Source organism: Leucoraja erinacea, chromosome 2 (assembly GCF_028641065.1).
Source record: "Leucoraja erinacea ecotype New England chromosome 2, Leri_hhj_1, whole genome shotgun sequence".
NCBI classification, from domain to species: Eukaryota; Metazoa; Chordata; class Chondrichthyes; order Rajiformes; family Rajidae; genus Leucoraja; species Leucoraja erinaceus.
In genome coordinates, this window is record NC_073378.1 from 111,725,146 (window position 1) to 111,738,298 (window position 13,153).

A 13,153-nucleotide genomic window follows, 5' to 3' on the forward strand; every position below is an offset into this window, starting at 1 on the left:
TGAAGCCAAAATGTACTCTCGCCAGTTTGTAGAGTACGTAATGGAAATAACACATTTCATTTTCAGAAGATTTAAGGTGCCTGCACAGATCCTTAAAGTTGAACATATTTCAGAAACTAGATGCTAATTAAATGCCAATTTAACATTGTTATTTAAAACATTGACTTGTTCCAGATTTGTGTTCATTGATTGACACATAGATTTATAAATAATTCTTTTCTATGAGTATGTTTCCACATTTTAATGGCTCTATTTTTAATTTGAAATAACCAGAGTTGATTCTATTGACCATTAAATAAACACACACAAAGTTATGTAAAAATATAATCTTTAATCCATCACTTAATTTAAACTGAGCTATCAAAATCTATTATTGAGTGCAATACGGTTAATGTAGTTTATGTAGATTTCACTAAAGCTTTTGACATCATTCCACATGAGAGACTAATCCAAAAGATTAGAATACATAAGATCTTGGGTGGCAAATAGGAGGTTTGAACAACAAATTTGCAGAAGACATGAAAATTGGTGGAGGTATTGATAGTAAAGAGGGTTGCCTTAAGGGCCTGTCTCACCAGCATGCGATTGCAAGTGTCTAGCGCGATCAAACGTGGTCGCTTGAGGCGTACGGCCGGGCGGGGCCGGTCCCACTTCGATCGCGGGAGGCGTATGGAGTTGTGCGGGGCTGGTCCTGACATGGCGCGGGGCTCCAAAAATCTTGCACTGTCCGAAAATCCCGTGCGCCAATGGCCTGTCGGCCCGCAGGTGCATTGAGGGCGTACGCAGCATTTTGACTAGCGCGTGGCGTTGCGTGATGACACCCGACGCCGTGCGACGTCCAAATTCAGTCGGCCCGCCTCCTGCCCAGCTGATTGGTGAGTATGACTTAAATTACGTCACTCGCGAACTTTGCGCGTACTTACCGCGAATTTAGCGCGAACTCCACTTCAGTTTGGTCGCGCTGGACGCATGCAATCGCATGCTGGTGGGACAGGCCCTTTAGGCTACAGGATGATATTGTTGGCTTGGTAAAATGGGCGGATGATATCAAATGGAACTTAATCCCAATAAGATGTGATAGGATGCATTTTGGAAAGTCTAATAAGACTAGACCAGCAACAAATAAATAGTAGGTCCCAAGGTACTTTGGAGGAACAGATGGACTGTGGTGTACAGTGGGTAGATAAGGTGTTCAGAAGGCAGACAGAATATTGGCCCGGTCAGAGAGTAAAAGAGCAGGAAGAACATGGTGCAATTTTTAGTAAAACACCAATAGCTGTTTTGCTAACCTAGTCACCAGATTATACAACATCAAGGTCTGGGTTTGTTTTCCTTGGAACTGAGAGGTTGAGTGGGGGACCTATAGTGAGGTAAACAAATTTAAGAGGACTTAGATAGGAGTGATGGAAAATAACATTGTCCCATAGAAGAGGTGTATTAAACCAGAGGACATGGTTAAGATAAGTGTTAGTAGGTTTAGAGAGTATTTAAAGAGATTTTTGTCACTCAGAGGATGAACGCACTACCTGAGTGTGTGGCAGGAAGGTTCACAATATTTAAGAAGAAACTCCAGGAGCATGTGAATTATCAAAAGCATAGGGCAAATACTAGAAAATTGAATTAATATCCATGATACAATAGTTAATGCCAGCTTAGTGGGTTGAAGGACTATTTCTGTGCTGTATGATTCTACAACCAAGATCAAATTTTAATACATTGTTAAATGTATATGTTATTGTTTTATCTAGGTTAGGAACTATATCCAGCAGATTTTGGAAGGAGTCCATTATCTTCACAACAACAATATTCTTCATCTTGATATAGAAGTAAGATTCTTCCTTTAAAATGTATTAAACTTCCTATCGATTATACACTCAACTGAAAGCTTCTGTAAAGGATGTCCATGTTTTCTTTATTTGTGTAATAGCTGGCAAAGGTGAGACACCATCCATATTAGAATTATTTCTAGGTTCACTTTCGTGCAAATATTCTGCAGTAAGTATGAAAAGGAGGCGGCAGTCACGGTGGCGCAGCGGTAGAGTTGCTGCCTTACGGTGGCTCCAGCGCCAGAGACCCTGGTTCGAACCCGACTACGGGTTCTGTCTGTATGGAGTTTGTACGTTCTCCCCATGACCTGCGTGGGTTTTCTACGAAATCTTTGGTTTCCTCCCACACTCCAAAGACATACAGGTTTATCTGTTAATTAGCTTGATAAATGTTTTTTTTTTTAATTGTCCCTAGTGGGTGCAGGATGGTGTTAATGTGCGGGGATCGCTGGTTGGGGCGCACCTGGTCGGCCGAAGAGCCTGTTTCCACGCTGTATCTCTAAACTAAACTAAACTAAAGGAGACATTGGAGCGTAATTTAAACCTATGACCAAAATGAGCTAAAAACTGGCGATGTATTCATCCTATCACCAATCCATGTGGTTAAAGATCCAGAGGCTGCAAGAGCAAACCAAACCATATTCCAGCTTTTGACCATATTAAAATATTAAAGCTTCATTCACTTGAAATCACTAATGTCAGTGTAGTACAAACATTCCCACTGCTTTTTCCACCTTTTCACACAGAGAGTGGTGAATCTCTGGAATTCTCTCCCGCAGAAGGTAGTTGAGGCCAGTTCATTGGCTATATTTAAGAGGGAGTTAGATGTGGCCCTTGTGGCTAAAGGGATCAGGGGGTATGGAGAGAAGGCAGGTACAGGATACTGAGTTGGATAATCAGCCATGATCATATTGAATGGCGGTGCAGGCTCGAAGGGCCGAATGGCCTAATCCTGCACCTATTTTCTATGTTTCTATGTTTTGTACTTCACTGAGAAAACTAATGTCACAAGCTAACAAGCTACACATTTTCTCATTTTGTACATTGCTACAGAAGATGTAGCAGGCTTGTATTTCATAAAGTGTGGCTTCAGTAGTTTTTTTTAATTAAATGTGACCTTTGTTGATTTTGAAAGTACATTTTTACACACCTGAAATTAAAACAGGAGTGCTCTGAACACTCAGCATGTCAGGCAGCATCTGCGGAAAGAAAAACAGAGTTAATGTTTCAAAACTGAGAAAAGGCCGATTTAAAATATTAAAACAGTTTATTTTTCCACAGGTGTTGTGTTATTGCTGTTCTGCTTTTCTTGCATTTCCGTTTCTATTTCAGTTTTCCAGCATCTGGATTAAAATCAAGTCTGACTGCATCTGTGGGAAGAGAAACAGAGTTAACATTTCAGGTTGATGAACCTTCATCAGATCTGAAATGGGTCTTTGATCTGAAACGTTAACTCTTTTTCTCTTCCCTGGGATGTGGCCTGACCTGAATAATTTCAACGTTTTATGTTTTTATTTTAGATATACAATATCTATGGTTTTTTTCAGTTCCAGCATCTACAGATTTTATTACCATTATCTACAGTTTTTTAAAATATTTTTTATATGTCTGGATCGTTTACTTTTTGGATGGTTATTGACATTTGGCTCGTTTCTTTCTAGCGTCTAAAAACCTCCTGAAACCAGTTCCTTTCCTCCTACAACTATCAACCTTTCATAAGTTTGATATTTTTTAAACATTGCTTCTTCATTTATCTTAACACTTAGTTTCTGCATTCCAGTTGAACTTTTGTTTTCTCTAATAAAGAGTTTGCAGAGTGATGCCGCCTGCTGTGAATTTATTATTGCTGACATTTTTAATGCTGTTGTTTTTCATTTCTTTTATTAGCCTGCTAACATTCTCATGGTGCATCCAGAAAGAGATGATATCAAGATTTGTGATTTTGGATTTGCGCAAGAACTCTTACGAGACAAGCTGCAGTTTAGCGAATATGGCTGCCCAGAATTTGTGGCCCCAGAAATTGTTTCCCAGGATCCAATTTCAACAGCCACTGACATATGGTAATGAAGCAGTGTATTGGGATTTCAAGCAATAAATGCAGACACACACAATTTAGGTTGTGTTAGACTTCTCTGCCTAAAATTGCATTGAGCTGTTCTTTTCAGCACTCTGATCCATCGTTGATTTAACCTGTGGTAAATCAGATTACCAATCATTTATACATGAAATCTCAAAACTGGATTGGGCATTTCTGGCTATTGTCCATATTTGTGCATTCAGACTCTTGCACCATCAGACAGGTACCTAATGCCATCTGTTGCTATGCAATGCATGTTTCAACCACTCTTGACATACATTTGCAACCCACAATTTTAGAAACTTGTTCATTGATATTCACTTTGTATCTTGAAATGAAACTAGTTTCTTGTGACTGCTATTGTTTAGTAGGCACGAGAAACAAGTTTCAGATCAAGATACACAATGAATACTAATGAACAAGCTTCCAAGGAAAGGTTTAACTCCATGTACATCAATTAGATTACTCTATTGCAATCATGCCCTTTGGCCCACAACATTTGTGAGGAACATGATGCCAAGTTAATCTCATCTGCCTTTACGTGATCCATATCTCTCCATTCCCTGCATATCCATGTTCCCATCTAAACGCCTCTTAAATGTCACTATCATATCTACTTCCTCCACCACCACCATCCCTGGCAGCTCTGCCCCACACATCTCCTTTAGACTTTCTCACTAGTTATGCCCTCTAACCTTTGACATTTCCATCCTGGGAAAAATATTCTGACTGTCTACCCTATCAATGCCTCTCATAATTTATATAGTTCTATCAGTCTCCCCTCAACCTCTGATGCTCCAGAAAGAAAACTAATAATGTGAGGTTATACAGACTTAAAATATCTGAGCATGTGAAGAATGTAAATAAAGATTCTTTGTACATAGGGTCTTTGCAGACGCCTCATACGCGTGATCACCTACCCCCAGCCCCGACCACCGCTTTCCACATCAGGCACAAACTTACCTGGCATGCCCTTATTGGAGAATAATGGATCACGACAGAAATACATGATATAATTTTGTAATCGAGACAATTAGACCTGATAATGATCACCAGCAGAATTTATATCAGATATTAACTATTTTTGATGGTATAGTTGAGTACTGGACCAGGCTGAATTCATAATTCTTAGGGTAAGAAGATGGGGAGATAAAACTGTTACTGAGAACAAAAAAAGTTAAGTTTGAAGATATATTAGGTGAAACACTTATTTTCTTTCCATCACATAAACATTGCTGATATCTGTTACACACACTGTTCCCACCATGCTCCAGCTTTAAATTTACCACAGCCTCACTCTTTTGATGAACGTCTCACTTTGTAGAAGTGCATTGCTCACCTCCTATAATATTGAGATGCATGGATTCAGGGTGGGTGTGCTTTGGCTTTGGCCTTTTCACTTTTACTTCTCACCCAACTGAAATCTATCCATCTGAGTTTATATTGCCAGTAATTTAAAATCTTTGCTGGCACAGTTATGTTGAGAGTATTTTTGTAGTAATAGAATTATCACTAACACTCTTCTCACTTTAATTTTTTTTTTTAAACAGGTCAATTGGGGTGATCACATTTCTGTGGTAAGACTACAATTCTAAATTAGCATTTTTGATTTTTTAATTTTGTCTGAGAGTTTATATTTCACTCGCTCCCAGCACTGTGATCAAGGGTGACACTGGTGCAACTGATTGAGTTGCTGCTTCACATAACCAGAGACCCGGCTTTGATCCTGAATGTGGGTGCTGATTGTGTGGAGTTTGCATGTTCTCTCTGTGACTCCATGGGTTTCCCCTGGGTGCTCCAGTTTACTTCCTCATCCCAAAGGCGGGTTTGTAGGTTAATTGGCCTCTATAAATTGCCCCTAGTTTGTAAAGAGTGGATGGGAAAGCGGGATAACATACAACTATTATGAACAGGTGATTGATTCTGAGCATGAAGTCGGTAAGGCAAAGCTCCTGTTTACATGCTGTATCTCAAAACTGAACTAAACTAAGTCACGAGGAATGGCCTAGGTTTTCTGTCTATTCTTTTTAAGAACCAGGTTGGAGAATATTCTGGGAAACAGCAAAGCAAGAATCACTGAAAGTTAGTATGCAGATTCAGCAAGCGGTTATGAAGGACAAGTTCTCCATTTGTCTTAATTGCAAGAATAGTTGAAAAAACACTGCATGGTTTTGTTCACAATGTTAATTACTTCAAATGCATTCATTATCACATTGTCTGATAAAAATTATTTTGATTTATTTAAGTTTAACAGGTAATTGTCCATTTTCTGGTGAAAATGACAGAAGTACACTCTTAAATGTGAAAGAAGGATGCTTCTCATGGAATGAGCATGATTTGGATTGTACAACCGAAAATGCTCGAAGTTTTGTAAGGAGAATAATTACATTAATTCCAAAGTAAGTGGATATTAGCATGTGCTTCATTTTAGTATAGCAGTATATTTACTTGTGCTTTCCTGAGTAGATATTAACTAAAAATGTGCAAACTAGAACTAATAATGAATGGAAAAAAAAGTTGCTGTTTTTAACTTTTTACATTTTAGTTACATTATTGTTATTTTCTTCCCAAGTTATAACATTATATGGTTTAATTTGGATTTTTTTAAATTTGGCATCATGTTCAGCTCAGTCATGGTTGGTTAAAGGGCCTGTTTCATGTGCTGTGCTGTTCTATGTTCTGTGTTCTATTCCTAACGTGTTATGGTCACCTGGGTTAAGATGATTGAGTAAATATTTGCAAAACTTTGCATAACAGGCATATACTGATGAAAACACTTGTTCAATTCCAAGCATTCCCCATTTTAAACACTAGCTTCTTGGTGCCTGTTAATGAATCAAATTGCGGGCATATGTATCCTCAATTTAAAATGTAAACCCAATCAGTCCGCAATAGCCTGATACATATTCTTGTTAAGCCTACGGTTATTAAGGGATGCAGAATCAAGGAGAATAGGTGAAGTTAAGAAGCATACATGCTGTCAGCTAATAAATGGTTGAGTAGGTGATAGGGACTCTACAGTCTCGCAAACTAAATGAATGCAAGGAAGGGGGAAAGCAGGGAGGATTTTCAGTGTCTGCCAATAGTGGCCATGGAATGACTGCAACACCCATGTAAATAGATGTGGCCAGAAGCATTTTCAGCCTTGGCCATTAATCAAGTGGTGAAACAGGCTTGTGTTCCATTACAACTCTTTCAGGGCCTGTCCCACTTAAGCGATTTTTTCAGCGACTTGCCGGCACCTGCCATAGTCGCAGAAGGTCGCCGGAAATTTTTAAAATATTGAAAATCCAGTGGCGACCAGAAAAAGGTACGACTCTTTGGGCGACTACTCACGACCGTACAGGCAACATGTCGCGGGGTTGATGCCTGCATGTAGCAATGTTACAACATTTTGAGATTTAAAAAATAAAGTCTGTAATTTATCCCATCAGATAAAGCATAAAAAGAAGCTTAATTTGTCACCTAATTCACTTTCATATCTTCAGTATTAAAGTTATGGCCATTTTCATACTTGGAAATTAGCATCTTGTTCCCTTTTGCTTTTCCATTGACTTAACACAAAAGCTGTGATCGAGGACAGTCAAATGACCAGAACTTTCTTAAAAATTAAGAGAACTAAAATACATTTTCAGTTATTATAGATTGAAGCATTCTGAAACAAATATGAAACAATCTTACTTAGATGACTTGAAATTAAAGCATATAATTAGTTAGTTACCTAATTGTAGCTAATTACAAAATTCATTTACTAGCTCTAAACATCTATCAATTTCTTAAGCATAGATTAACATTTTTAAATAGCCTAAGTGTCCAAGTAACATCACACAAGAATTCACAATATAACAAATTTTTTAAATCTCATTGTCATGGATTTATAGGCCAAATGGAAGGAATTTAATGTTTAATACCTGTAAATTAATGGCCATTTAAATCATCTTGTGAGTGGGTTATTCTGGAGCGCGATCATTTAGAACGTTGCGGTTTGCGGTGCTTTAGACCCCCATATCGGCATGCCGGTTCGTATGGGAACTAAATCACCGTTTCGCTACTTAAAATGTGAACTAAAGGCATCTTAAGGACCACTTTTATACATAAAAATAAACGGCTTTCTTTTACCTGTCACCTACATGAAATCCGTCCCCGTTGTCGGCATTGACTGCTTTAAAAACTGATTTTAAAATGACTCCAGCGCTGAAATAGTCGGGCGATTTAAAAAAAATAAAATAAACAGAACGGCTGTCGGAACGATTCTTCAGCAAAAGCTTGCACTCCAACCAAATATAATCCAGGACAAGGTAGGAAAAAAACTGCGTTTTTACCCCTCCCCCCCCCCCAAAGGCGCCAAAAATCACGCACATGGCCAGCGGCAGAATTGCAGCGCCGCTGAAGGTAAGTATTGTAACATACCTACTGTATGGTCGTGAGTTGTGGCCCAAGGAGTTGTACCTTTTTTTGGTTGTCGCTGGATTTTCAACATTTTGATAATTTTCGGCAACCTGCTGTGACTATGAAGGGTGCGGCAAGTCGCCTAAAAATTGCATAAGTGGGACAGACCCTTTAGACTGGCAAATAAGTATTTTGCCCTTCTAAAACAAACGTAAAAAGGTGGTGGCACCAATTTAGCACATTTGCTTTCAGTACTAGCAGGGATAATCTAAGCAGGGATAGCCACAGGCTGAGGTGGTCCAACATACCTCTCTTGATCTCTGTCCCTCTAACTGTATATCTCCCTCCATCTCTACTTCAGAGCTGGTTCAACATACACTGCAAGATAATTATTTTCTGTACAATTATGTTATATAACTGACAGTGGAAAGAACCTTGACAATATCAATATTCTTGTGCCAATAATAAAAATGTTTAACCTGTGGAAGTTAGTGGGAAATAAAATGGCGTTTTACGACAAAATTAGAAGCCACAATATTGTGTTTTCCAGTAATGATTAACAATAAAAAGATGTTACAAAGGATCAGAGTAGTTGACACAAATACTAGATCAGTTGGGGAAAATAATCATGCCAATTAAAAATTGTGAAATATAAAATGTGTAGTAACAGAAATCCTACTGAGGCCTTATTTCCTTCTCATTTGTTTTTGAGGTTCTAATTGGTCTGATGACAATTGTTCTTTTGAGGGGCCTGTAAGAATCATATTTCATTTGGACTTTCAGTTGTATTTTTCACTCCTGTACTTATACTTGTTAATTCTCTCTCTTTATATCTGCCTTTCCCCTCTGTCACCCCCTCTATCTCTATCTCTAACTATCCCTCATCCTCTATCTTTACCTCTATCTCTAACCTTCCCCCCCGCTATCTCTCTCACTCTCTCTCTATTTCTCTCACTCTGCCAACCTTGCAGATTGTAAGTTCTAGGTCATAGCACTCTGAGTAAAATTGCTGTTCCCAACATCCCTTTGGCATCACTATAAGTTTCTGCTCCTGGTCCATGAACCATCCACTAATAGGACAGCTTCTCTCTATTAATTCAATCTAAACCTATCATTAACATGTACACCTTATTAAATCTCTTCTTAATTTTCTTTACTGCAAGAAAAACAATCAAAACATCTCGCATATCAGAATTTCTTCGTCCTGAAAACCCTTTGGTTAATTTATTCAGGACCCGGACCAGGACATTCACATACTTCCTAGAGGGCAATATTCAGAATTGGATACAGCCAATTTCAGTTCAACCTAAACAGTGTTTTGTGAAGTTCAACGTTCCCACTCTATGCTGTAAGTGACCATTCGCTAAATGGGGACCAGATGACTGAATGAACCTGCTGGCTACAGAATGGGAGCAGTTTATAGAGATGAGATGCCAAATAAATTTAGACAAAGTCCTGAGAATTTTAAATTTGAAACAAATTTTAAATTTGAATTACGTTTGTGGCCAAGGTATGACTATTAATTGGTAAAGGTGGGTGATGAATGAGCAAGTCTTAGTGGAGAAAGAAAGGACACCAAAGTTGTCATTTAGCTGAATGAAGTTTGATGAGGATAAAGGATGTGTGGTCATGCCAAGAGACTATTTGTAATGTCAAATTTGTATGTGACAGAAACATTGGTCTTCAGAATCCTTCCTAATAAAGAAAGGTGAATGACCATTAAAGCATTTCTGGAACCATTGGGAACGGTCCATATTTTGTAATTCTCTCGACACTGTGACCTCTATCTATCTATCTCTCTATCTATCTATCTATCTATCTCTATCTATCTATCTGTAAAACTCTAATCTTGAATGTGTGCGTTTGTGTGTTATTACATCTTTGTGAAAAATCTACGCAGTAATGATTAAATATTTACATATTCCAGTTGACATTTTTCCCGCCAAATCCAAAATCTCCTTATCTGAAAATGTCATGCTTTATTTCTCGACATTACTGTAAATGTTTAAAAATATGACAAAACTTTGTATTTAAAACAACTGCCTTTCACTGAAGATGTCCACGTGCTGCGAGTGACGTCTCCCCTCTTCCCCCCCCTTCCCCCCGGATATTCAAAAGACGCAGAAAGAAGGAGCAAGTCGGGACCTGTACTGGAGCAGCCGCGCTCTTGGGTCCTCTGTCCGTGTCTGCCCCTCTCGCTCCCTCTCTGCCCCTTTCTCTCCCTTCCTGCCTCTCTCTCTCCCTCTCTCTCTCTCTGCCCCTCTCTCCCTCTCTGCCCCTCTCTCTCCCTCTCTGCCCTTCTCTCCCTCTCTCTCTCCCCTCTCTCCCTCTCTCTCCCCTCTCTCTCTCCCTCTCTGCCCCTCTCTCTCTCTGCCCCTCTCTCTCTCTGCCCTCTCCCTCTCTCTCCCTCTCCCCCTCTCTCTCCCCCCTCCCTCCCTCTCTCTCCCCCCCTCCCTCCCTCCCTCTCCCTCTCCCCCTCTCTCTCCCCTCCTCTCTCCCTCTCTCTCCTCTCCTCTCCCTCTCTCTCCTTCCCTCTCCCTCTCTCTCTCTCTCTCTCTCTCTCTCCCCTCTCTCTCTCCCTCTCTCTCTCTCTCTCTCTCCCCCCCCCTCTCTCTCTCTCTCTCTCTCTCTACCCCTCTCTCCTCTCCCTCTCCCCCCCCCCCTCCCAGTCTAGCCGCACCTGCAAGTTGGGGGCTATGCGTGAGTGGATAGGGCGGGGATGGGATAAAAGGAGCGAATGAATAATATTAATATAATATCAAGGGGGTGGTTAGTGTGTGTGTGTGACGCCACAGGCCACCGCTCCCCCCACCGCAACTGGGACCCACTTGGTCTGGTATACTATTAAAAGTGTCATCTTGTATGTGGCGTGTATATGTGTGTCTGCATATGTGTATGTGGTTTTTCTGCCTTCGTCAAAACTCAACGCAGTAGCGCTTACATTTTTACATATTCTGACAGTGAGAGTAGGAATGGAGCGAGGTGGAGGATAAATGCGTGGCTGAAAGACTGGTGCAGAGGGCAGGGATTCAAGTTTCTGGATCATTGGGACTTCTTTTGGGGAAGGTGGGACCTGTACAGAAAGGATGGGTTGCACTTGAACCCGAGGGGGACCAATATCCTGGCTAGGAAATTTGCAAAGGTTACTGGGGAGACTTTAAACTAGAATGGTTGGGGCGAGGGACTCAAATAGAGAAAGCTAGTAGACAGAATGGGAGGCAGGAAGCAGAAAGGGGAAGCACTCGGACACAAGAGGAGAAAGGAGAAAATGAAATAAACAGAGAATAAGAGGCGGGGGGTTTCTTAAATGTGCATATTTTAATTCTAGGAGCATTGTAAGAAAGGTGGATGAGCTTAGAGTCTGGATTGCCACCTGGAAGTATGATGTTGTGACGATCATTGAAACATGGTTGCAGGAGGGCTGTGATTGGAAACTAAATATTCCAGGATTTCGTTGCTTCAGGTGTTATAGAATTGGAGGGGCAAGAGGTGGAGGTGTTGCATTGCTTGTCAGGGAAGATATTACAGCAGTGCTTTGGCAGGATAGATTGGAGGGCTCATCTAGGGAGGCTATTTGGGTGGAACTGAGAAGTGGGAAAGGTGTAGCAACACTTACAGGGGTGTATTATAGACCGCCAAATGGGGATCGAGAATTGGAAGAGCAAATATGTAAGGAGATAGCAGATATTAGTAGTAAGCACAAGGTAGTGATTGTGGGAGATTTCAACTTTCCACACATAGACTGGGAAACACATTCTGTAAATGGGCTGGTTGGTTTGGAGTTTGTAAAATGTGTGCAGGATAGTTTTTTGCAGCAATACATAGAGGCACCTACTAGAGGAGGGGCAGTGCTGGACCTCCTGTTAGGAAATGAGACGGGACAGGTGGCGGAGGTATGCGTTGGGGAGCACTTCGGGTCCAGTGATCACAATACCATTAGTTTCAATATAACTATGGAGAGGGTCAGAACTGGACCTAGGGTTGAGATTTTTGATTGGAGAAAGGCTAACTTTGATGAGATGCGAGATGATTTAAAAGGAGTGAACTGGGACATTTTGTTTTATGGGAAAGATGTAGAAGAGAAATCGAGGACATTTAAAGGGGAAATTTTAAGAGTACAGAATCTTTATGTTCCTGTTCAGTTGAAAGGAAAGTAAAAATTGGAAAGAGCCCTGGTTTTCAAGGGAAATTGGACATCTTGTTCGGAAAAAGAGGGAGATCTACAATAATTATAGGCAGCATGAAGTAAATGAGGTGCTTGAGGAGTATAAGGAATGTAAAAAGAATCTTAAGAAAGAAATTAGAAAAGCTAAAAGAAGATATGAGGTTGCTTTGGCAAATAAGGTGAAAGTAAATCCAAAGGGTTTCTACAGCTATATTAATAGCAAAAGGATAACGAGGGATATAATTGGTCCATTGGAGAGAAAGAGTGGACAGCTATCTGCAGAGCCAAAAGAGATGGGGGAGATATTGAACAATTTCTTTTCTTCGGTATTCACCAAGGAGAAGGATATTGAATTATGTGAGGTAAGGGAAACTAGTAGAGTAGCTATGGATACTATGAGTTTCAAAGTAAAAGAAGTACTGACACTTTTGAAAAATATAAAAGTGGATAAGTCTCCAGGTCCAGACGGGGTATTCCCTAGGACATTGAGGGAAGTTAGTGTAGAAATAGCCAGGGCTATGACAGAAATATTTCAAATGTCATTAGAAACGGGAATAGTCCCCAAGGATTGGCGTACTGCACATGTTGTTCCATTGTTTAAAAAGGGTTCTAAGAGTAAACCTAGCAATTATAGACCTGTTAGTTTGACTTCAGTGGTGGGCAAATTAATGGAAAAGATACTTAGAGATAATATAT

The 13,153-nt window shown here is 40.1% G+C and overlaps 1 protein-coding gene across 1 annotated transcript in view; it reads left to right on the forward strand.

Annotated features, from left to right (window-relative positions):
- The window catches only part of LOC129706003 (obscurin-like), a 395,075-nt gene that overhangs the window by 349,304 nt on the left and 32,618 nt on the right, over positions 1–13,153 (forward strand). The window contains 4 exon segments of the mRNA XM_055649977.1: positions 1,749–1,826; positions 3,714–3,886; positions 5,454–5,480; positions 6,150–6,302. Coding sequence (XP_055505952.1) covers positions 1,749–1,826; positions 3,714–3,886; positions 5,454–5,480; positions 6,150–6,302 — 431 coding nt within the window.